This window comes from Pararge aegeria, chromosome 19 (genome assembly GCF_905163445.1).
Source record: "Pararge aegeria chromosome 19, ilParAegt1.1, whole genome shotgun sequence".
Lineage (NCBI taxonomy): Eukaryota > Metazoa > Arthropoda > Insecta > Lepidoptera > Nymphalidae > Pararge > Pararge aegeria.
The window spans coordinates 12,193,722-12,221,426 of record NC_053198.1 but is presented as its reverse complement, the minus strand read 5'-3'; the positions used below and the strand labels follow the sequence as shown (position 1 = coordinate 12,221,426).

Genomic DNA, 27,705 nt, shown 5'->3' with positions numbered 1-27,705 from the left:
TTATTATTAATGAAGAGAAAAGTTGCCTTATACCGTCTAATAAATGCACTTACCTGGGTTTTATCATAGACACAAAAAAAAAAATTCCACATTAGTGTAACTGACTCTAAGAAAGATTGCATTTTTGAAGAAGTAGTCAGATTGAGTCGTCTTAAGCGCTGTTCGATACGACAATTTGCTCGTGTGATCGGTTTGCTTACCTCAGTTTGCCCAGGAGTAAAGTACGGATGGCTCTATACAAAACAGCTAGAAAGATGTAAATATCTTGCCCTTTTGCAGTCAGGTAGCTATGATAATTATATGAGTATCCCGACGTACTTGCAAGAGGACTTTAGTTGGTGGATGAATAGCATAAAGTGTGCAATAAATCCAATAAGAGTAGACAATTATACTCTAGAAATTTTCTCCGATGCTAGTAAAACTGGTTGGGGGATAGCATGTGGGGAAAGAACCGCAAGTGGTCAGTGGAGTGCTGAAGAATCTTCTAAGCACATTAATTTTCTAGAGTTACTAGCCGCATTCTTTGGTTTAAAAATATTTGTTTTTAAAATGAATAATTGTCAAATTTTACTAAGAATTGATAACACCACTGCTATTTCGTATATCAATCGTATGGGGGGAATCAGATTTCCACATCTTAATATATTGACTAAAGACATTTGGAGATTTTGTGAAAAAAGAAACATATATATTTATGCCTCATATATAAGGTCTCAGGATAACCAAATAGCAGACGCAGAATCCAGGCGGCTTCATCCCGATACAGAATGGGAACTTAGCGACAGTGCCTTTAAGCGCATAGTTAGCACGTTCGGTAACCCTGAAATAGATCTTTTTGCTACAAGATTAAACTCAAAGTGTCACAACTATATATCTTGGCACAGAGACCCAGGAGCATGTGCCGTCAATGCTTTTACCTTAAATTGGAACAATTTAAAATTTTATGCCTTTCCCCCTTTTTTCCGTCATTGCAAAAACTTTACGAAAAGTTATCACTGACCAGGCCCAGGGAATAATTGTAGCACCCTATTGGTGCACCCAAGCCTGGTTCCCTTTGTTCAATAAATTACTGATATCTGATCCAATCATCTTTGAACCAACTGAAACCCCTTTAATTTCTGTCTCCAACAGCACGGCAACGTTACCACAGTTCAAACTTATGGCCGGAAAATTATCAGGGAAGCTTATGCCAGAAGAGGTGTACCATCAAATTCATTAGACGTAATCTGTGCTTCTTTATCAAACAATTCAGAAAAACAATACACTGTGGCATTTAAACAATGGTTCAGTTTTTGTGATGGAAATAATGTAGATTATTATGAGGCGTCAATTCCCAAAATTATTTATTTTCTGACAGATGAATTTAATAAAGGGTCTCAATATGGGACACTTAATAGTTACCGTTCCGCCTTGTCATTAATTATAGGAACACGGGTGTCTTCCGATGATAGAATTCGAAGACTTTTTAAGGGCTTTTACAGACTCCGTCCGCCTTTACCAAAATACAATATCACTTGGGATACATCTATCGTATTAGATTTTTTGGCAAATTTATATCCTCATAACGAAATTTCTTTAGAACAATTAACAAAGAAAACAGTGACTTTAATAGCACTCATCACTGCCCATAGAGTGCAGACCTTATCGCTAATAAGGATCGCACAGATTACACGTTGCTCTAATATGATTTATATAAAAATACCGGATATAATAAAAACCTCAAGATTAGGCGCCCACCAACCGTGCCTTAATATACCGTTTTATCAGATAAAGCCTGAAATCTGTCCTGCACTTACCTTGTTTAATTATTTAGATATTACTCGTTCATTAAGAAGTGATAACGATGATTTCTTATTCATAAGTCATAAGAAACCCAATAAGTCTGTTACCAGTCAAACTTTAAGCAAATGGATAAAGAATACACTCTATGAGAGTGGAATTGACACCTCAATATTCTCTGCCCATTCCACCCGACATGCTAGTACCTCCGCTGCTAGCAGACTCGGTGTGAATATCGATGTAATTAGAAGTACTGCCGGGTGGAGTGGAAGTTCCCATGTGTTTGGAAAGTTCTATCACAGAGGCATTGATAATCATAATACAGATGACTTTGCTTTATCAATCTTAAGAAACTAATTATTATCATTTATATTTTTTTATATTGATCTCAATAATTAAAACGAAAATAATATAATAATTTAGATGTTGATATTAGAAAGTACTACTAATAAATAAGTACTCCTTGTAGAAGTAATCATAAATAATTATGTACTATTATAATCCTCCTGATTATTATAAGTTATAATATGATGGTCATCAAAAACTGTCAATATTCGTATAAACATAAAAATTCAACATTTACTTTATAACAAATCAGCCATTGATATTTTATTCAAATAACATTTCGGCACCTCTCAAGGTCTACAATTGTTCTCTTATCTCGAGGATGAAGCACGAAGTATAATTGATGATTAAACGAACTTACCTTAAGTGATGTTCTATCATAATTATACGAGGGCTTCATCCGAAGAGATAAGAACCCACCCTCCCAATGTGACCCGTTACTACGAAATGAATATTATTTGAATTGATTGTTAACTACTAAACTCATCTACGATGAATGTTATGGTTCTTTCAACTAAATGAGGTTCGACCGCAAGGTAGCATTACATTGGCGGGGAGCTTGGTAATACCAGCATAAAAATTAAAAATTACTTTTATATTAATTTTAATTGCTCATAAAATGCATTTTCAACTATAGTGTAAGATTAGCGACTCACTACGCGAGACTACAATTGTTCTCTTATCTCTTCGGATGAAGCCCTCGTATAATTATGATAGAACATCACTTAAGGTAAGTTCGTTTAATCATCAATTATAATGCGTTGTCACGTCAAAAGAAGAAGAAACACTTTATTGCACGTATAACATACAGGAAAAGAAACAGTAGGAGTATACAGTAAACAATGTAGACATGCAAAGGTGGCCTTATTGTTGCAAGCAATCTCTTACAGCCTTTGTAGAAAGGAATTACATCAAGAGAACGGGATAGTGCCAAGAGAGTAGTAAGGTATAGGCTACAGGTGATGTTTTCAAAACGTTTGTACTGTAGTGTGAGTATTTAAAAAATATAACTTAATTGGTTTGTTCTGTATGGAGCTTACATGATCACAATAGGGTCTGAAATTTGTATAGTTGATATCGATGCGTTGATATTTAAAAAAAGTGATGGAACTTAAGGCAGTCAGCCAATTTATATTGACTTATTAGACATTGCTATACGATTCATTTGTAATCTATTTCGAAAATTGCCACAGGGATTGATTGAATAAAAAGTTTCCCATTTTGTTTGATTACTGTTAGGAATAAATTGGGCAGTTAATTAAGCTGAGTTGACTGTTGCGTCATTTGTTTTTTTGTTCCAGCCTTCCACTTTACAGCAGTTTTTTTGTCAGGGGTTGATTCGAGCTATTTCACTAACATTACATTTGATCATTGTTGAAAAACGCCTCCTTTAAATCTTTTCTGAAACATTTGGATGCTATAGTCCGCATGTTTCGCTCTAAGTACTGTGTGCTGAGTGCGAGATTTTGTATATATTCGATCGCGTAAAAGTTAACTTTGATTTGTATGACATAGAAAGAGCGTCTCTATCTCCCATCTAGGGACCAGAGATGGCGATCTTTCGACGCCATACAAATCATAGTTAACTTTTACGCGATCGAATAGATGAGAAACTTCGCACTCAGCTCACTGTTGGCATAAATGTATTGGATTTAGTACCCGTTGTATTTAATGGTTTCTTTAAGTGTCTAGAAATCGCATCGATATCGAATCGTTATCACTAAACTAAAGCGTTTTTATTCCAAAATAGTGATAGAATTTAACTCAGCCAGTTTATATTTACTTAATATAGGAAATTGGTGTTCAATTAATTTGCTATCTATTTCAAAAGCTAGCTATTGGGATTGATTGATTGATTGATTTATAAAAGTTTTACATTTTGTTTGATTACTGTTAGGAATGAAATTGTGGACTTAATTAAGCTAAGTTGTTGCCTGTTGCATCAGTCGTTTTTTGTGGCATCCATTTTATGGCAGTAGGTATTTTCTGTAAGATTGAGTGATTTGATTGAAAAATATTATTGTGGCGAGATACTTGAATTGTCTTTAAACGTTTCTATGCTTATCTTGACTTTTCTTCCACCTTCTTTTGTCTGAGAGACGTTTAAAAACATTCTCATTTTCACACTCAGACAGAGATACGAGTTCTCACACCCCCACGCTACTGGGGGTCTCCAACGATTAAACATACACATAAGTGTTGACAAACGGGGCTTAAGATTTAACGTGCTCTTTAGAAGACACGGTAGAAGACAAAACGAATTTTCTAACTCCCGGCTGAGGCACAAAAACCTAATGCCTAACAATTTTATACCATACTCACTCTAGTAACGTATACAGCTGAGAACATGCCTCCTCACTTATATGAAAATGTTTTTAAGCATCGATTCACGACGCTGCTTCAACGCAGGTTGGTGGGCTATTCAGCATTAATTATTACGCGCAGTTATTATTAAAATTTTTAAAAATCTTGTGAACTACTTTCACGTTAACTCTGACTTTAAAATATACTAAAAGAACTTAGGACGTTTCTTTGAAACTGTTTAAAGTATCCAAGTCCAGATTTCCAATATCTGCTGCATCAATTTGCAGCGGATATTGGAAATCTGTTTCGTTCGGAGGTACTTTGGTGGCGTTGATATTAAATTTCGTAACAATCTATCATAGTTTTACAAAGTATTAAAAATTTCCTAATTTGTCATCCATCTTTGATATGGCTACCTAAGTATAATGACTGTTGCCTTACTTTGTTTTCGCAGTATTTCTGGTTTTTTTTTGCAGTTTAACTAGCATAGAATATTTCTAGTAGTCTTATGTCTATTGAACTGTAAAGGTTTTATCAAAATCAGGTGTTGAAGCCTTTTTACACAAGCTTTTGTATTACTATGCCACCTATCTCTCCATAGGTTATTAGAACGTTGAATTATTTATCTAGAAAAAACGTTATCCAAGTGTGTTGAAAATAAACTTATCGTACAACTTTTATACTTATTTAAATATTTTTTCATAGGCTGGCCTGCCCGGGCCGTTAAAACGTTTGCTTGGTTATTAAGGGTAAAAGCGTGAAAAAAATATAGCCATTATTTTTTATAAATTAATATACAATTTTATAAAATATACATTTACATAAATTAATATATATCTCTGTTTGAATAGAACTTTGTTAAGATTTTATGAGTTTCAATAACCATGCGCGAAACCCTAAGTCTTTTTCCGAAATAAAATAACTCATAATTGTAGTAACTCTTAATACATCCCAGTGAAAGTCCCGCCAACAGACTGACAAACATAGACAAAATAAAAAAGGAACGTTTTTTTTATTTTTGTCTATGGCTGTGTAGTTTTATCCATATTTGTAAATTTTTTTAGCATTCCAAAATAGACCATTTTATTTTGTAGAGTGAAGACTGTAATAACGATTTCTATTCTACAGATCTTATAGTCTTCATCAAACACCTGTTGCCGATTAAACTTAGTACGGCTAACTTCTTGGGAGCTTGATATATGACGTCCGCTGTCTCGAGCACTTTGTAGCGGAAATATTAGAAATCTGTTCGCTTTCACAGTTGGCGTTGATATTAAAGTGAATGTCAATCCATCTCACTAGTTTGCAGTTCAATAGCGTTCTGTAAGACTTGACGAATTGATTGTTCTTGAATCGACATTTCATTACTGGCAAATCAGAGGAGTTTAATATTTGAATATTTTTTTAATAGGACGTCATAGGACGTGCACGTCAGGTGTTTTGTCGAAAATAATTTTTTTTTGTACAGCATAAACGATTATTGATAAATAACAATTTTGGAAGTTTAGTAGGTATTTAATAACTGTGTACTTAGGTATATTTTGTTCCTGGCTTCAAAACCTTAATATCAACAGCTGTAAGTTTGGTATAATTACAGACATATCATGTAAGTAAACAAATTTTGTATTATTCTTCACATTAATAAATAAATATACAACGACAATACACTCATCGCCATCTAGCCCGGAAGCATGCGTAGTGTTAGGCAAAGAGTTAAGAACATACAGAAACCGTGTACACGACTAATATTGAAGCATCGAAAACCGCTCCAATTTAGAATGGTTTCTCGAACCAACAGTTAGTCACTTCATACCATTTAGCAGTTGATAGTAATTATTTTACTTCTAATATTCTAAACGTTTATCACAAACTGGGTAAGTTTGTGAGCTAGCAACATTCCGCGGGTGTAAAGTGAGACGTGCGCGGGGCGTTTGCACTGTTTTTGGACACAATACACTGCATACAATAATGGCTGAATCAGGATTCTGTATGTTCATAATTCAATGGTGATATTAATTTCATTGGTATTCTTTGTAATGTATCTAACTATCTGACTAAATTAAAACAAACTACTTCTAACGCAAAGTTGAAGTACGTTTTGCTTGTTTATTTATTAGTTTAAAGATAATTTTTATTTGAACTACTAGCTGATTAGTTATAATTTATATGAAACTAGCGGAACACAGCGCCATCTGTCAGGCTGATTTGTGAAATCATGCAAGGTGCCACCCAAACGCATACCAAAAAATTCATTCAAATCGGTCCAGCCGTTTAGGAGGAGTTCAGTGACATACACACGCACACAAGAAATATATATATACAGACAAGAAATATATATATAAGATAAGTCACAAATAATACCGGGTTTCGAGCGGGATTCTGTGCTTACGTTGCAATATATCTCATTGTCAGAGGCCACCGTACCGAATCCTAATTCTCTGGTATAACGGTTCTGTCAGTAGCGTGGTGTCCAGCCGCAAACGAAAGTCCACCTAACCTAATAAGATCTGAGCGGACCGTAATCAAATTACAGAATTCACGAAGGAAGCTATTTGATTTCCTATTCACATATAATTTAATGAACATTTCCAACGGTATATTCGTGAAGTAAAAAGCAGAAGCTAAGTATTGGAGTTTCGACTTTAAATTTAACCGCGGCACCTTTAAAAATGGAACGGAGCAGTATTTAGCCACTATTAGACTCGTCGAGTCATCCAATCAAACAACTTCAGCCAGCGACCAACTAGGAGGTAACCAATCTAGGAGGAACGACTTAAAATACACGCCCAATAATATAATCAGGGATGTCAATATAAGCGCTGATAGCCCAGTGTCTTGGGGGGGTGTGTTTTAATCTCTACATTTTGTATGCACACAATAGCGTAAAGGATTACGTATTGGGTGTATTATTGCTCATACCAGGCTTGCTCTTCTTATTATTTTAAATGACAATGATATGGTGATAACAAAAGGGAAAACCCGTTAAGTTTGTTGTGCGCGACGGTGCCTGCCGTGGCCTGTGCGGGCGCGTCTGCGTCGGTTCTAACTAATTTATTTTACCTGCGGCAGCGTGTGCGTGTACACGCTCGCGTATCACTTAACATGTTAGACTCACACCTTGGGAACGGCACGGCGTGAAACGTAATCAGCCGCACAGGCATCCACAGGCGTCGCACGGTCCGGCCTGGCCTGTGATAACACGGGCCGTGTGACCCCACCTTTAGGCGACGGCGCGTTTGGAACCTTCGTAGCTTCAGTTAACGAATACTGTTATCGGCATAATCTCACTACCATGTACACATTTTTCGTGTAATGTACGCATCATGAGTGCCATCTATGGCCTACTTTGATTTTAATTAATAATTTAAGTAAATTAAACCTCATTTGCAGCACTCAGCTCCTAAAAGTCTAAACTGGAAAGCGAAATTTATGATAATCATCCAAAATGCAGCTAACAAGAATGACGGTATTTAGTGCGATATCAAAAGGCAATAGCAGAAGTACTTACCCGGAGCAGCAATTAGCGACTCGCAGAGGTCCCCGGTGTAGCCAGGCGCACAGATGCAGCTCACGGCCGCGGGGCCCATTTGTCTGAAACAGACATCATGTTGTAATTATTACTGCTAGCTGTATTCAGGTGATATTATTTAATGCTTTGTGTAATATATTTGTTGATTGCCTCGACGGTCTAGAGGTTGGTATGTACAAGTTCGGATCGTTCGGACGAGGTCCTGGGTTCGAATACCGAGTCGGGCCAAAAATTGTTAGGTGTTGCGTTTAAGAATTTTTAATATCAGTTATCAGTTATGAAATTGGAGAGCACGTTAGGCCGTCGGTGCAATAGTCTAGCTTGTCTAGTCGTTAAAGTCTTCCAACGTATTGGAGCAGTATGGTGGGTGTCTCTAACTGGTCGCTCTAACAGCGTCCCTCCTATGCTGTGGCGTGCACAAGGTTTTTTGACCAAGCTATGCATGAAGAAGGAAGATGGCATGAAATGTAAAAAAAAACCTTTATGAGACATACAAAAATTCTAGGGTAGGCAGTGCTTTTGTGCTTGTATGAAGTGCATGCCACAATTCCTATGAGAGAGGAGCCCTGTGCCTAGTAGTGAGACCTTAATTTGCTGCAGATTATGTATATATTTGTATTGGCTTATCCATATAACCCGGCTTAGTTTGTTGTGGGATTCTTTTTAGACCATAGCACGCTTGGTACCCTCACAGCTTTCATTTTAAGTTTACGACACTATGTACATATTTCGTATGTAACGAACACATCAAAAGTGCCATCTATGTACCTATTTGAATAAAGAAATCTTTTACTTCGACTTTTATTATACGAATAAGTATATGTAATATATTATATTTTGCCTTGTGGTAACGGCAGATCTGACGGCAGACAGTTTTCGCCACCCTTCCTCTTCCCACGAGTGTCGTAAAAACGGGTAGAAGCGTCCTCCATGTTACTACTACGCCATACGCTTGGCGGCGGAAATAGGCATGGCGATAATACTTCCCGAACGAGCTCTGTCGTAAAAAGCTCTGGCACTACACTTTCCAGAACACTCCTCACTTTAGAGACGATAGAAATTACGCATCAGAACTGGAGGCGGTAATTTGATTTATAGACTAGTTGTTATCTACTTGAAAGTTGTGTCAGTGTGTTATATCACACTGATACAAATCACAAAGCCACCACGCCAGGCTGCATTACTGAGATACGACTTCATATAAGGAATTTCGCCGGGGGTAACGCCAGTGGCAAGCTATTATACACTTCAATGGTTCTAATCAGGCAATAGTCGTTTTCATAATGTAGCTTCCCCAGTATTCCGCCCCTGACCTCATTTCTCACTTGACACTTCACTGTCTGTACGAGCAAGTTTATGTCTAGACATAAACTTATCATAATTTCATCAATATCCTGGTATGATAAGTTTATGATGCTGTTTTTTTCTTTTTTGTCTACTTTCACTTTAATAATTTTCTGGGACTATCGAGGTTATTATTATAATTTAAATACTTCAAAGCATCATTATATGGTAAGCTGTGATCGCCAATTCGTTAGAGCTACGGTCTCTCTTACGGTGTCACCAAGTTCGAATTTGAGCTATTAAATATAATTGTGTCGGCGGTGAATAAACAAAGTTGTTGTTAAATGCAAACTCAAGCAAAATTGAGCCCTTCCATGATTCACGCGAGGTGGGACGGAACGGTCGCTAGCGGTTGACGACGACGATATAAAATCATGTGCAGTGTAGTTTTATCGAGGTTTCCCCTGATGTCGTCGAGCCCTGGGGCTCTTCGCATCGTGGGCCTTTCGCGCTCGCCCCACTCCCCCAGTGACGCCGTAACGACCCCTCAGGTGGTTATAAGTGTCCATCCGAAAATCCAAATCATTTTATCGAGGCCGTCGTTCCGTAAAAACCTCCGAGTCGTGACACGGTTCACACGTGATCTATTATTGAATTAATTTTGTTTACTTAACTATACTGACTATCAGTTTAATTAATAAAGTACTTTCAACTCACATTATGAAGTTTTATTTGTGAAGTGTCGGAGACTGACGAACAAGAAGCTGACCCTAGGGGTCGTGATATTCCTTTACTAGTTCTACAGTAACCGGTTCCATCTGAAATATGCTTTAACGGTTAAAGAAAACATCGAGGAAACCTGCATGCCTGAGAGTTCCTCAAAGCTCAAAGGAGTGCGAAGTCCACCAATCCCCTAGAGGCCCAAGCAACCAAGCGGGTTGACAACGGCCTGTCATTCTCAGAGGGGACATGTTCCTTCTAGTGGGCCGGTAATACGTTCACTATAATGATGATGATAATATTACATTTATTTATTACTTATTTTTTTTTTTATTTATTTGTAATAAACAGCGTTACAATAAAAAAACAGTTATAAATTGTCTCATATAAATCCTCGGAGCCACAAGGATTACATAAATATAAGACTCGAAATGCGGTCTCGGATTTAAATACTAGACCAATCGATCAAAAAACAATAAGACAAAAATTTTTTCATCGCAGCATGTGAAAATGAGCGTATACATGTGTTTACCATGTTTTTTTATTAAATTAAGTTTATAACAATAAATATATTATACCTATTTAAAAAAATGACAATTTGAATATTACTTTATATTACAACTGAATATTAAAACTTTCAGTAATAACGTGAATTTAAATAATGCCAAGTCTTTCTTTCCCGCATCTGTGAAATCGATGAAGACACAAACACTGCATAAAACTTTAGTACAGTGAAGATACACGCAACGTTGAATGACGTATCACATTAAAACAAAATTCTGTTTTGCTTCCGAAACGTAAATACTTAGTCAACGAGTTCAAAACGTGTTAATTCTTTATCTAGCTCCTAAAAAATATGAATGTCTTAGGGCAACTGCATAATGTGTTCATAAGATCACGCTTATAATACGCAAACCACGGGGTTGTATGGAAATTGATGCTGTTATCGCAGCGTCGAGTGCACTCCACGCAGCAAATATATTACGTCGCGCAAACAGCTTGAAAGCTTTCCACATTATGCGAACCACTTTGCATGCGTTTCATGCATGGACATGTTTTCAAGGTTTTTCAGCTCACATGTAATATAATTAGTAAAATTAAGGTTGAATTCGTAAATATGTAATTCGTAATATCGTAATAGTATGCCGCTTTGCACGTAAGTGTTACATGTTTGTTTTTACTCTCTACTACTCTGACTGAACTCACAAAGGTTGCTTTGTGGTGCATTTGCTACTCTGGTAAAGTTTAGTGTGTAGGTAGGCATCAGTATCTACGCTAGTGCATTAGGAAATTCCTGTAAACTAGTCGTAAGTTGGAAATAAATAAATAAATAAATAAATACTGTTTTTTTAAAAATCAATACTCGGTTTGAAAACCTTAAAGAAAATTGCATTTTAAACTGTAGAAAATTATATTCTTCTTCCAACACAATAATTCTTACAGCGTTACTTAATATTATAAAGACGAAAGTGTATTTATTTATTTGTTCTTCCATGACGCTCTAACTTAGCAACAAATCAATTTTATTTTGGCATAGAGTTAGTAGAAAGGACAGTACTTCCATCCATACAAGATTCCTCACTATGTTTTCCTTCACCATTAAGTTGAAAATACATATTATTACTCCGAAAAGTTAAGAGGAGCTTGCGAGGGGTCGACATCGTACCCCCGAAAGGAAAAACGAAGCCTTACCCTCTGAGCTATCACCGGATAAAGTTTTCAGACGGAAAGATCTTCCTCATTTATGGCACATTGAACGTCACTGCAATATCCAGTCTCTTGGGTTGTATGTAAATTGATGCTATTATCACGACGCTAAGTGCGGTCTACGCAGTAAATGCATTCCGCCGAGTAAACAGTTTCAAAGCGGTTTCACATTATGCGAACCGCTCATCATGCATTCCACGGAATGTTTCAGTGGAATGCTATCTCTGTTCATCGATAAGAATTAATTAAGGTAACTTTTCTGTAGGCAACATAAAGGGGTTATGGGCAATCCCGTAACTTTAAGCAAGTGACTAAAATTGTGCTTATTAAGTCACAACAAACTTACTTAAAAAAAAAAGTATGTGTACTTATGTATACGCGATAGAAGCTACGAGATGAAATCTTTTCAAAAATTTTATCTTTCGCCTTAGTCTACGTTTGTAGAACAAACTACACTAACAATAGAAAAAAAGGTATTGTTTTAATTATTCAAAGTCAACTGTCAAACCTTTTTTAGAAAAACTAAAATCTTGACTATAGCTAACTTCATGTTTCGTCGGTTTTTTGTGACGGCGCATCGTAAAAATTTACTCTCATCATTTTTCCCTGACGCGCCAAAAGATGTATAACTTCAAAAACTCTATTACTACTCGACTACAGGGTTTTTGGATTCTAACTTAACTATGGAACAGTTAAAGCTCAAAGTTACTACTGTCTTTTTTGATAACGCATTAAGCTTTCCATCCTCATCATCATATTACCGACCCACTACAGGGCACGGGTCCCCTCCCACGATGAGAAGGGGTTAAGGCTGTAGTCCACCAAGCTGGCCCAGTGCACACACCTTTGAGAACATTATGTAGAACTCTCAGGCATGCAGGTTTCTTCACGATGATTTCCTTCTTTACTTTATTTTATAACAAATTACCAAATGAAATCTTTGAGATGTCTCTCAATAAGTTCAAAGTTTATATAAAACGTAAGCTTACAGAAAAATCCTATTATAATATTAAGGATTATTTAAACGATAAAAAAGCTTGGGTGTGAATTGTTCTAGCTTCATAGCTTAATATATATTTACTGGAAGATGGTGATAACAAAAAAATAAATTTACCCGGCTAAGTTTGTTGTGGGCTCTTCTAAGACCAGGGCGCGTTTGGAACCCTCGTAGCTTTAGATTTAAGTTGGCGAACGATGTTATCACCATCCACAATTATGTAAACAAATATGTATGAACGCTTCATAAGTGCCTGTGATAGGCCTACATGAATAAAGAAATTTTGAATTTGAATTTTCACCGTTGAAGCAAGAGATATTTTAAGCGCACGTGACTTGAAAAGTTAGAAGGAAAAGTCGAGCTTCTACCCTCTGGGCTATCACCGCTTCTAAAGCTCTGTCACTCAATGCTTAAATTTATTGGCGTGCTTAAAACAGTAACACTGTTTCTTTTTATTTATTTTTGTACACACTTAAGAAAGTACAAGTGTTTCGCAATTATCAAATCTTTCGTTAATACATAATCATTATTTTATCAGTATTATCGAACCGCTGATAGCACTTCGACTTTCATATATGCGCATGATTTATATGATGCAAATAGCTTGAAAGCTGTTCACATTATGCGACTCATCTACGTGCTCTGCATAAATTTCATGCATGCGCGTCATTGGACTTTATCGTCGCGAATATTATACAATAATTTGATAATAAATAATATTACCCATCTACACTATTATATAACAGAATAATTAAAAAAAAAACTTACATGAATAATTTATATTAAATATACAAAAAGTTACAAATAAGAATTCCTGCTTCATTTAAGCTTGCTTCATAAAATTAATAATCGAAAACGAAACAAACGAATCTGGGCTGTTATTTTTATTATTCCACTACAAGTTAGCCCTTGACTGCAATCTCACCTGCTGGTAAGTGATGATGCAATCTAAGATGGTAACGGGCTAACCTGTTAGAGGTATGACAGTTATATTAAACCCATATCCATAATCGGTTTGTACGCGACATCGTACCCGAACGCTAAATCGCTTAGCGGCTGCGGTTGGTAGGAGGGTAATAAGCCACGGCAGAATCCTGCCACCAGACCAGACCAGAGAAAATTTAGAAATTAATTATTTCCGAATAGTCCCTTTTTTTATATTAGGAGAGGAAAATCCTCATGGACATCCCTATGGATAGTGCCGGACTCCTACCGACTAAAAACCCCTCCTGCCTTCTAAACGTTAGTGTACCTGCCATTTGGCCTACCACTAAACCGAATAGTCCCTGCTGGGGATCGAACCCCGGACCTCCCACTTCAATCCACAGCGCTCAACGCTTTGCCAAGGATGTCGTCAACCAACTGTTTTTCAAACAACACATAAAAATACATCACGGAACTGGTCTCCCGCACATGAGAAGGGTGGACTCCACACGCCTTTGAGAACATTATGGTGAACTTACAACCATGCAGGTTTCCTCAAAATGTTTTCCTTCACCGTTTAGGCAAGTGATATTTTAATTACTTGAAACGCACATAACTTTGAAAAGTTAGTTATATTACAATTGCTTTTTCTCTGATTTTATTTCACAAAAAGTTAGCAATTGAATCTGACTTGGACGTTGTACAAGTACATTTATGAAGTATACTTATGTTATTGGTGGAAAATTATACAATAATTTGCCTACGGAATTTGAAAATTTGACTCTTAGCATGTTTAAAAGTAAATTTAATAGATATCATTTGGAAAAAGTTTATTACGATCATAATGAATATATAATGTTATTTATTGTCTACTTTCATTTTTAAATTTGGATTTACTTTGACATATTTATTTAGAAATGGTGTTTTGTAATGTTCGAATTCTAGTAATTATTTTTACTTTTATTTTTATCTTGTAATAGCTGTTCCGGCGAACTTCGTACCGCGAATCTTTTTTTTTTTAATGAATGTAATATTTTAATACTTATTATCCTATTCCGGACTAAGAGAAATCCAAAAAATCTAATATCATAAAAATTGGTCCAGCCGTTCTTGAGTTATAAATGGCGTAACTAACACAACTTCCTTTTATATATATAGATTTGCACACTATTCATTTAGTTTAATGTTATGGCATATTAATAATAAAAATTGTATTTACCATCACACAATATAATGTACCAACATTCTGGCAAATAAATGATATTATTATTATTATTGGTAATATGACTAACCTTTAAAGGTCATGGCGATATATGAAATCCATAATTCTAGTCACTACAATCATTAAATCGCTTTATCTCTCTATCTAGGGCGTAACTAGCCACTGCCGTAGCCTACAATGAGATACATATAGAACCAGAGAGAATTCTTAAATTATTGCTCATACCGGCATAAATGAAACCGGGACCTCGCACTTATAGAACGACAGCGACCACTGCGTCAGAGACGTGTCTTGTACTACGCAACACCACACAGATCTCCCCAATATAAACTCTCTACGCAGGTTTTGCTCCGAAATAGAATCCATTCTCAGGATATATTGACTTCTGTTGGCTTCTATCCAATATTGTCTTGATACTTGATATGAGTTATAGATTATTGAATTGCTGTGAAGTGGTGATAGCCTAGCGATGGTATCTTTGGCCTCCCTTTCGGGGGGACCGAGTTCGATTTCCGGCACACTGTTTTAAATTTTAAAATAATCCTTGCTTTATCTGTGGTGGAAAATATTGTTAAGAATGTGTGAAGTTTACCAATCCGCACTTAACAATTATTCATTGTAAAGTCAACATCTCCTGAGGATGCTCCGGTTTCGGAGCGAAACGTGCGTAGAGGGTGAATTGCCGAAGATCTGTTTGGTTTGGAGTATAAGGATTGAAGAAATTATAAATTACACCACACAGATTCTCCTGCTTTTCGCGGAGTATAGCAAATTAAGCTTAATTTCGATATGGTGGATTACGGAGCTAGCTATGCTCTTCGCAATTCGAGACCCGCACCCTATAGTCGGCCGTTAATGGGTTCATGAAGTAAGATTGTCTATAGTTTTATTGATTGAAAGTAGATATATAATAATACAGCTGAACGAAGAGTTTGTTTTTAGATTTAAACGCGCCAATCTCTAGAATTACGAATCGGATTCGAAAAATCTTTTTTGCATTTCATAGACCAATTCGATTTTTTTAGTTTGACAATTGAAATGGGTTTTAAGAGTACCAGAGCTTTCTGTGGCAGAGATAATCCAGGGGAGTACTACCGCTATGGTTATTTCTGCCACTAAGCTGTATTGCGGTCTGTAGACAGGGTTGCCAGATCGATTCTTACTGTTATAGGGATCAATAACCGATTTTTCGGGATTTTAGGGCTTTGGTCGGGAGAAATAAAAAAAATAAATTAATAATATTAATTATACATAATATATTAAGTAAACAAACATATTTTTACATTGCACTGTAGATATAAGAAAAAAAAACATAGTAGGTATTTGTGACACATAAGATAAGAACCGAATGAGCATGTTTATTGTTTTTGTTCTTGCCATAAGTACTTGTCATTTTTTTTTGTGTGTTGCTTGCGAAAATGTGAACTTATAATTATCGAACTTGTTTTTGGGAGATTATTTGCTTTGTCGGGAGTCGGGAGGACATACAAAAATTCGGGAGAACCTCGCCAATTCCCAACCGTCTAGCAACCCTATCTGTAGAGCGTGGTAGCCGGTGCAATTACAGGCGCATGAGGCATAGCACTTATGCCCCAGGTGGACGGACACAGAGCGACAATTTGTAAAATGTGTTTCTTGCCTGCGAAGTGTCACTATGTTTATAGAACCTCGTTCTTCATCTACCATCAGGTGGGCCGCCTGCTTGTTCCGTCAACTGTTTCTATAATTAAAGATTTTAATAAAAAAAAACTTAAGAAACCTCCGCCAATAGTTGTTTAGTCTTTTCATTTGATACCCATATTGAGGGAGACGTGGAAATATAAATGTATTTGCCATTTTCTTATTTTGGCCATCTTGGATTTGAAATAAGATACCAATATTGAGGGACCTGTGATAGAATATTTAATCCGCCATTTTATAAAGGTGGCATTCTTTGACCGAATTGCATCAAAACACCGACTCCCCTGACCTATTCACCTTTCAAACGAAAAACGTGTGTGTACTTAGGTACACGCGTGCATTATACGTTCTTTGGCGTAACAAGATAAAAATCTTTTAAAAAAAATATATCTCTCGCCTTATTCTACACTTGTAGAAAACACGACAATAACAATAGAAAAAAGGTAATAAGTTAAAGGTTTTATTATAACGCATTATCTAGTTCAATCAAATTTATTTAAATGTAACAAAAAACATGTTTCTATAATAATTAAAGAAATGGACATAATTAAACTGGGCATACTAATAGACTCATTTTCGGAAAATCAAGTTTCATTCAACATTAAAATTTTTTGTACAATTGAATCAATTCAATCACCGGAATGAGTCCGCAGACTTTGTCAATTGAAATTTTACACTGTGAAACCTTATAGCTAACTTCAGGGTGTCGGTTTTTTGTATCGTTAACTCTCATCATTTTTCTCTAACGCGCTGAAAGAAGTATAACTTTGAAAAGACAAAATCAAAACTTTGAAAAGACAAAATCGGTTCATCCGTTCGGGAGGCTGATGCTTCGGGGATTCAAAAGTCGTTGCTTTACATGTTCATTGTTTTTAACACCGACGTTATTTACAAATATAATAAGTACTTAGTGTTTGTATTACATTTAGCGCAGCCACATTCCGAAAGTCATAGCAATTTCCCCGCCGTAATGAGTTTTGCGTCCGGTATGGTATCCTTCCGTAATATAAACTTTCTGTAGTTTTCCAATCAATAGGCATTGTTTGGAATACAATTTATAAATTAATAAATTGTAAGCTTTATAAAATAAACTAAACAACATATTCCTTCGTCGGCTCTTCTTCATACCTATTTCTATGTGTCATCATAATTGTCCCATTCGTGTGATTTTAAGAGACATGTGTATGATATGTCTCTAATTAACATTTAACGTGAATTTTATAAAGCTTACAATTTATAAAATTTATAGATTGTAAGCTTTATAAAATAAACTAAACAATATATTCCTTCGTCGGCTCTTCTTTACCCCTATTTCTATGTGTCATCATAATTATCACATTCGTATGATTTTTCTTCACCTTCACAATAAATGTAAATTAGAGACATGTCATACACATGTCTCTTATTTACATTTGTTAAGCGACATCCTACTTGCTGCGGATGATGGTCCCAAAAAGCTAGTAGGTACTGGCAAAACGTAGCACAAGTAGCTACAATCTAAAACGTGCCTGTAAAATTTATTACAAGTTGCCTACAGAATTTTAAAATTTGACTCAAATTAGGTATGTTTAAGAGTAACTTAAAGGCTTTGGCGATTAGAAAAAGGTTACTACGATTTCAATGAATATTTAATGTATTCTGTGTCTTTTTTTAAATTTCAATGGATATATACTTATAGATTACAATTGTTTTAATTTACCTTTGTGACACATTTTGATTTTGCAATTCGTTTTATTATAATCCGTTTCCATAATATGATTTGCACACTATTAATTTAGTTGGATGGTATGGTCTATTTATGAAAATTTGTAATATCCCTTTTGTACAAACATTCTGGCAAATCAATGATTATTTATTTAAGTCTGAAAAGTTTAAGCCGGGATCGAACTTGGCTGAAATCTCTAAACACTAGGGTATCAACGCTTTGTGATCACTGCTATACAGTAACTAACATTGTCCATCGTTTTTAACACCGACTAACTTTATAAATATAATACGTAGTTTTAGTTTACATATTCCATTTAGCGCGGTCACATCCCTTAAGTCTTAGAAATTTCCCCGCTCTAACGAGTTTCGCGTCCGGAATGGCATCCTTTCGAACAAGAAAGTTCCCCTTGTTACAACTTGTACACTAGGTATTCATACAAGAGGTCTTATGTCGAATCCACTTAAAATAAGAATGAACGACCAAAGTAATTAATGAATTACCGAATGAATGAATACACATACCTATCCCTACTAATATTATAAATGTGAATGTAAGTTTGTTTGTTACGCTTTCACGCAAAAACTACAAAACTGATCATCATGAAACTTTGTACACATATTTCTGAAGGTATTAGAATTAATATATGATGCTTTTTATCCCGAAATTAAGCTCAGTTCTTTTGGGAAAGGTATAGAAGGTGTTTGATGATTTTACACCATAACGCCGTCAAATGATAACCGATTTAAATAATTACTTTTGTACTTAAGAGGTAATAATGTCTGTTTAGTTTTGGCCAAATTTCGTGTAGATCCGATGAATGTGATTGGAGATAGAGGACACAACTCCTCGGCGGACGGCAGCCAACCCGTCATTTAAGGCTTAGCTATCCTAAATTATACATAAAGTGCGTAGAATTACACCTAAATCGAATGCCACATGTCTTTCGAAAAACAAAAACAGACGCAGACGAAGTCACGGGCAATAGTTAGTTTATTATAAACCATCATTATTGTGAAAAATCACAAAAAATGTAAATACCTCCGGCAGAGCTATATAGCAATATCTTCCGGGCAATCAAGGCGTAAAACGAAAAGAGCTCATTCAAGAACGGATTATATTTACATAGTTCACAGTTCATTCATGTACAAATCATGCGTTTTAAGTTCACAGCTCGTTCATGAATTAATTATATGTATGTATATTAGCTTATTTACAATCATACAAACATTGTTCACAGATCGACGACCTCCCTGGTAGTCTTGACCCCTGCATTCTTATAACTGGGAGCGCCCATTCGCCCTCGATTCCTGGCAGTTGTCAATTTTTGATTTCTGATTTTTTTCTGGTTTTGAACTGGACTTTGTCAGGACGGAGGCTTTAAGACATGCCATGCGATTTAGCGTTTCGGAGCGATGTCTTTTAGAAACCGATAAGAGGTGTAGATTTAATGTATCTATTACACCCCTAACTGTTTAGCCCATCCTTTTTACCACCAGTTCGTTTTCGAGTTTGAAATAATTCAACATCGGAGCAAAATTGATTTTATTAACATAGAGTTAAAGCTCACATTTGCCTACAATTCTTTAGCTTGGACTTTTGACAAAACGTTTGCTAAACAAAAATCAAAAGTACATAATTTGTCATTTTAAAACGAGTGACATTAGGTCCATTTTAATAAGACGATACAGAGTTTGATATGCGTAAACTTCTCTTCGATTACGAGCGTACAAATCTTGTAAAAAAGCTTTGGATCATAAGTTTATTGTTCACACTCCACAGGCTGTCGAAAACTATACGGTGATGCCAACAGGGTCTACGTAGCGTAGGCCGGTTTCGTAGAACTAAAGAGAATGTATTGTCATTTCGAATTGTCGTTCTATCGATCAAAAAGAATCCCGTCGTGGCATGGAACTCGTTATTTTGAGGAAATTGCGACGACTTGAGGATGTGACCTCGTTTCGAATATCAAAACTATAATATTCTAGCGCTGAAATAAATGAACAGAAAATACAGTGCAGTGTAAATTTTGTATAAAGCTAGAGCTTCTCTTATTATTAAACTGTGTATTAACATAGCAGTTTCATTCGCAGTCCTTGTGTTATTTAATGTATTTGATAGGTTAGGTTTGCTTGTTATGTAACTATTTAATAACTAACTAATAGTTAGTTACATAGAACTTGTTCTATATTTAAACGCCTTCTAAACTTATCTACCAACTTTTCGGCTTTATAAATATTAGGAGGTATACGTTTAGTAGGTATCTTTGTTGACTCTACGTGTGATTTTTGATTATTACAGAGAAAGGCAGGGGTTTAAATTTTATCAATGAACACACGCATGTGCCGGACTTCCGTTAGTATCATGTTTCGGATGTTTCCGTTTTGTACATTGTTAATTACTCAAATTGGAGTCTGAAATTAAACATTTGTGATGAATACGAAGAAACCATGCTTAACTTTAATCATTATTAGCCTATTGACATTCTACAGGTTTCCTCGTTCTTGAAACAGAATACTTCACAAGTGTATGGTTGTATTAGAAATATTACTTACGTCTACGGAATGTATGGAGATTCCTGGTAGTGAAAGATTTTCGTTCACTCTGGGAATAAGATTAACTGGACGTGTATTACATCATAGTGGGTAAATGCTGGCCTTATAAAACAGAGAATATAAGAAATTACACGAAAATCACTTTATTTGCATAAAAATTCGACGATCATAAGGCAATAAAGAGGGCAATCCGAACAATCATAAATATCAACCGCATCAGCTGGCGGACCGAAATGAAATGAAATTTCTAATAACTGTCATGAATTTTAATCGCAAAAGTCATGAATTTTGATTAGGGGATACAACGGAACTGTATTGCGGCTTCATTTCGAGTGTTTCTGTTTTCTGAATCTCGACGAATTTTCATTACTGCATACAATGAGAAAGATCTTTGTATTAATGTCATCGCTTCCTTTTCTCAACAATACTTTAATATTTTTTGCATAATAATGTACTATTTTCGTATGTTAATTATTGGTACCAATGACATAGTCGAGGTTATTTATTCTGACAACCTAAATGTATAAAAATCACAGAAAAGTTAGTAGTTTATATACCTAAAAAATAAGAAAATCCCTATTAAAACATACGTTGGTTCAAATTATCTACCTATAGTTGGACTAAAAGCGTTGAAGTCTACAGTACGATCGCTAAATAGTTTACATCCTTTGAAAGCGGCATTCAGCATTCGGCGGTGCGATATAAGTACTGTTTGAATTGCAAACACGTAATACAATAAATTTCAAGTTTGTGATTTCTTAATGTACCTAACACTATCTAAATCGATAGTTATAAAATGTTTTAATGATTGCAATAGATAGATGCTAAAAGTTAATTCAATAGTTTTAATGATTTCAAAATTTTAATTCAATAAATCTCAGGTGTCTACTTACTTTAGATTTTTTGTTTTGACTTTAGCTATCTGTGTGCTGAGTGCGAGATTTTTTATCTATTCCATCGCGTAAAAATTAACTATGATTTGTATGGCGTCGAAAGAACGCCATCTAGGGACCAGAGATCGTATCTTTCGACGTCATAAAATGATAGTTAACTTTTACGCGATCGAATAGATGAAAAATCTCGCACTCAGTGTGCTGAAGCAAAAAGTAAATCGTCTAGAAAGACAATAAATATTTCAATCTTTTATCAAAATAGCATAATACATCTACTTTGAAAGGTCGACACGGGTCGCTTACCTGCAGGTCCCTCCATTTTTGCACATGTTGGGGGTCCTCGGGCACAAAGGCCCAACGCCGCAATCGGTCCCAGAGTAGCCTTCGAAACAAGCGCAGTAAAATTCCCTGGGAAAGAAATATTGTATGGTTAGCCATAAATTATATTCTCTAGGATATTTTGGTCTTCCTACTTTATTCCTTAGCTAGATGAAAACAATAACCTACGTTCATTGGATATGATTACCTTAATCAATTGGGGTTTTGAGTTTTTCGTCTCTACTAAGACCATCTCTTTCAATGTGTTAAGGTTAATAGTCTGTGGTGGTTAATACTTTTAAAGTTAAAACTCCTTGTTGAAACATATTAAATCGATGACTTTTTGAGTGAACAAAAATAATGGAACTCGCGTTATCGTCAAAAAAACATTTTCCATGAGCTATATGTATACTATATATATATGTAGAATGTAGATATACCTTGAGTTTTATATATACAAAGAGTACAGCAAATACATGTAAGAACTAAGTAAATTGTAAATATATTATTTACAAGTTTCATAGTTTTAACTTGTGGGCAGTCCTGAAAGAGTGGGGTTTTTTTCTTTGTTTTAAGTGTTTTTTTATAGTTTTTGTAGTTCAGATGACATTTCTCAAGTTTTGTTTTCCCCATCGTATTTAAGAAGACGAAGACAGTTTTAATTCCTCCTCGATTATGGATTGCGTTATTTATTACGAAGCCTGGAATTTTAAATAGGTACTTTATTCGCAATATTAAGTTGTGATCATTATAAAATTTACATATCATTTTGACCCATAAGAATTGTGCTCCATATATTCAGATCATTTTATATTTAAAGGTATTAATAAATAAAAATAAATTTATTAATATATATAATAACAATAAACAGATCGCCATCTAACACCACAGTAAGCCTAGCTTGTTGTATGGGAACTATGATAGTTGATAAATATTTTTATGAATACATACACGTAAATACTAATAATATACAGATAAACACCCAGCCACTGAAAAATATTTATGTTTATTACACAAACAGTTTTCTAGTTGCGGGATCGAACCCACGGCGTTGGACGCAGAAAGCAGGGTCGCTGCGCCAACCGGCTGTCAAATGAGGTAATGTACAAAATAAGACAAAGTAAAACATAGCTAACATACCACCCCACTATTTTGTCAGGTTAAAAAAAAAACTTCAATCGACCACTACAAAGTCGCAATGAAAATAATCTTGCCGTGATTGGAGTTTTGGCCTCGTGATATTCCAAGTAACATAAAATTCATTAATCCGTAAGACAAAGCTTTCGACTATTTAATCACCAGTCAGAGTCAATAGCCGATTATACTAATTGTATAAGCTCTATAGTAATTTTCGTCGAAATCACAAATTGGATTTCGATGGTGCCGGGTGAAAAATCATGAATATTTTAAGTATTAATCTTTATTTAAATGGGGTTTCGAGCCTATTGATTCCATTAGTGATAATTGTAACAATTTACTTAAGCTTTAAAATATTTAAATTAGGTTCAGCTGATATTTTTTTTTGACGGCCGACTGGCGCAGTGGGCAGCGACCCTGCTTTCTGAGTCCAAGGCCGTGGGTTCGATTCCCACAACTGGAAAATGTTTGTGTGATGAGCATTAAGTGTTTTTCAGTGTCTGGGTGTTTATATGTATTTTCTAAGTATTTATGTATATATAATTCATAAAAAATATTCATCAGTCATCTTAGTACCCATAACACAAGCTACGCTTACTTTGGGGCTAGGTGGCGATGTGTGTATTGTCGTAGTATATTTATTTATTTATTTATTTATTTTAACCGCTATTGCTTTCCTTATTAGAACTTTAATTGTTATCGTTTCAATTCATAGCTTATGAATTTCCCACTGTTGAGCACATGTTTATTCTCAGGTTCTCCAACAGGGGAGCTCAATTTAGAGCTAAAATTTCTAGAGTTAGAGAGTTAGAGCTAAATACTCTTGTGATAATAACAACGCTAATCTCTTAATTAAGGATAAATACATAAAATATCTTGACATAAAATACCCACTACCTCACAATTACGATAATACGAAATCTACTAATCTGTTCTTAGTATCATAATCGTCCCTCGAATCTATGTATAAAATTACTCTTTAAGCAATTAAACATAACTTGCTTTAATGAATGAAAGCATCGTAAGGAAACCTGCATCCCTGAGAGCCTACAAGGCGTGTGAAGTCTACAAATCCGTACTTGGCCAGCGTGTAGTATGGCTTGAGCCAGTGACATCTGAGAGAGGAGGAGACCTGTGCGCTGTCACAGTACAAAATGGAGTACGAGTTTTAAAAATTTAAGGGAACGCTACCCTATATATGATGAGGAGCAACCAAGAAAAATGGGCTAAGGATATAACCGAATGGTGTACTGTGTACTGTGTGTGTACCACTGGTAGTGAACCGGTAATGAATTAATAAAACTTACTCATAATCATGTTTAGCGTAGCAATGCCCAAGTAGACGACACTCGATGGCACTGCAGGACGTGGGGCCAGGCATGTCGGTTGGGCCCTTCACCACGTACGTCATGTTGAAGCCAAACACTGACAATAAGCCCAATGCCCGAAGCTGCGTCCCTTCTAGCCTGTCGAGATTCAGTTCCACCACCAAGACTGGACTTTGGACCTGCGAAAGAAAATTTTCATATTCAGCGACTCAATTATGAAATAAATAAATAAATAAATATACTACTACAATAAACACACCGCCATCTAGTCCCAAAGTAAGCGTAGCTTGTGTTATGCGTACTAAGATAACTGATGAATATTTTTTATGAATAATATATATAAATACTTATAATATACATATGAACACCCAGACACTAAAAAACATTCATGTTCATCACACAAACATTTTCCAGTTGTGGGAATCGAACCCACGGCCATTGACTTAGAAAGCAGGGTCGCTGCCCACTGCGCCAATCGACCGTCCACCAATAATAATTCAGTATATATATTAAAAGTAATTAAAAGTATCACTCGCTCCGACGGTGAAGGAAAACATCGTGAGGCAATCTGAGAGTTCTACATAATGTTCTCAAAGGTATGCGGAGTTCACCAATCCGCATTGGGATTTATTTTATTTATTTATTTATTTATTAGGACTACCAACAAAATTAAATGTATTATAGTTATGAATAAAGCTAGCCTTAGGTTACTAATGACACATAATTTCACTTACAGGTAGTCACAGCATGCACTGGTTAGTATGTACGATAACTCAATTTTATACAAGCATTATTAAAAGATATGTATTTATATAATTATAAAATTTAAACAGAAATAAAAACTTACATTACCAATTTTAATACTTAAGGAACTTAGAAAACAAAGTTGGGGTACCTAATCATTAAATTACGAGTCACCTTCTAGCGAAGAGCCAAACGTTTTAATAATTTTAGTTTTAAAGTTTCCTAATGTATCGTTCAACAAATCGATACACTCACTTTTTGCACTAAATTCGCTATACACTCTACTGAGCCTAAGTAATAAGGAGTGGTGGCCGAGATTAGTTATATAAAATTTGTGAGTGAACAGTGTACCGCGGCATACGAGAGGGAACCTAAAGGTATATTTGGCTCAACAATTCAGAGTTATCAATGGTGCCGTTTATGAGCGTATATAGAAATACGTGTAGTTATGAGCGTATTTGTAACGTGATTTTACGGAGTATATGCTGCAAAAAATGCAATAGGTTCAGAGGTAAGTATTAATAAGTTAAATAAAGTAAAAGTTTTATCTGCGTAATGGCGTTTTTGCAAAAAATAAAACCATTTTTTGTTTCCGAAAAGTCTTAAATATGGACTTTAGAAGCAAATCCATATCTAATACACCATTTTACTCAGTTCGTAAAACCATTTTTGATATGCATGAAATATTGGGGATAAATAAATAAATATACTACGGCAGTACACACATAGCCGTTTAGCCCCAAAAAAAGCTTGTGTTAATGGTACTAAAATAACTGATGCATATTTTTATGAATAATATAGATGCACATAAATGCTTATAATATACAGATAAACACCCAGTGACTGAAAAACGTTCATTTTGGACTCAGCTTTGGCCTCAGAAAGCTCCCTGCTTTCTGCGTCGGGAGGGTATGGTAGTTTTATTAAACCTATTCCCCTAATCGGTTTTAAAATTTACCCTGCCAGGGATAGAAACCACGACTTCCTACTTATAAAACCACAGCGTGCACCACTGCGCCATAGAGGACATCATAAACCCGTGCCTCGCCAATTTTCAAATCCGGGCTCGTGTTGAAGCAAAAAGTGTATTACATCTACATTTCTTTATTTATTAGTCTAAGGTTATATACAAAGTGCCCCAGTAATACGATAAAACACAATTACAAAGCTGCGCAAAGTCGGTGGGATTTGCTCCTCTCCGTACAAGCGATTAGGCTAGCACTAAAGCTTTTATTATGCTAATTCCGTTGCTTACTTCTTACTAGGAGTGCCGCTATTACATGTTGATTTAAATAATGAGCGCTTCGGGAAAATACATACAGAATAGTTTTTGGGCTACCAAGCTTCACTCTTTTTTATCTCTCCTGAAATATTAACATTGTCTCAATATAATAACTTAATACATCAAAAATATTACTAATATTACTTTAAATATTACTAATATTAATACTCTCCTTAAATATTAACATTGTCTAAATATAATAACTTAATACATCAAAAATATTACTAATATTACTAATATTAATACTCTCCTTAAATATCAATATTGTCTAAATATAATAACTTAATACATCAAAAATATTACTAATATTACTTTAAATATTACTAATATTAATACTCTCCTTAAATATTAACATTGTCTAAATATAATAACTTAATACATCAAAAATATTACTTTAAATATTACTAATATTAATACTCTCCTTAAATATTAACATTGTCTAAATATAATAACTTAATACATCATCATCATCATATCAACCCATTACCGGTCCACTACAGGGCACGGGTCTCCTCCCACAATGAGAAGGGGTTAAGGCCGTAGTCCACCATCCTGGCCCAGTGTGGATTTGTGGACTCCACACACCTTTGAGAACATTACGTAGGACTCTCAGGCATGCAGGTTTCGATGTTTTTCTTCACCGTTGAAGCAGGTGATATTTTAATTACTTAAAACGCACATAACTTAGAAAAGATAGAAGCGCGTGCTGTGATTCGAACTCGGCCGCCCGAAAGTGAAGAAGAGCTCCGACCCAATGCGCTATCACTGCTATGCTATTGTTAATACATAGTATAGTGTTTTTGTTTCTTTGTTTGTTTGTCCTTACTTCACGCTCTAACTAAGATACCAAATCGACTTATTTTTTTAACATAGGGTTAGTTGCAAGAATGTAGAGTAACATGGACTACTATTAGTCGTGGAAAAACATCAAATTGACGACCGAATTGCGCAGTGGGCAGTGACCCTGCTTCCTGAGTCCGAGGCCGTGGGTTCGATTCCCACAACTGAAAAATGTTTGTGTCATGAACATAATGTTTTTCAGTGTCCGGGTGTTTATCAGTATATTATAAGTATTTATAAATTTTACTAATAAAATTAAAAGTTGTGAGATTTTTTTCTTTTGAGAAGGTATAACAGTAAGAAGAAGAATCAGCACAATGTAATATTTATATGAATGTGAATTAATACAATAATAATAAATTTTAATTTAAACATTATCTTAATAGGAAATTTCACACAGACTGTCTAAACA

At 35.3% G+C, this 27,705-nt stretch overlaps 1 protein-coding gene across 2 annotated transcripts in view; it reads right to left on the bottom strand.

Annotated features, from left to right (window-relative positions):
- Positions 1-27,705, bottom strand: part of LOC120632363 — a 610,336-nt gene that overhangs the window by 28,809 nt on the left and 553,822 nt on the right. For both annotated transcript variants that reach the window (XM_039902218.1, XM_039902219.1), the window contains exons 3-5: positions 24,407-24,606; positions 21,948-22,052; positions 7,937-8,019 (exon numbers count right to left, since the gene is read on the bottom strand). In XM_039902218.1, coding sequence (XP_039758152.1) covers positions 7,937-8,019; positions 21,948-22,052; positions 24,407-24,606 — 388 coding nt within the window. The remainder of the gene's footprint in view (positions 1-7,936; positions 8,020-21,947; positions 22,053-24,406; positions 24,607-27,705) is intronic.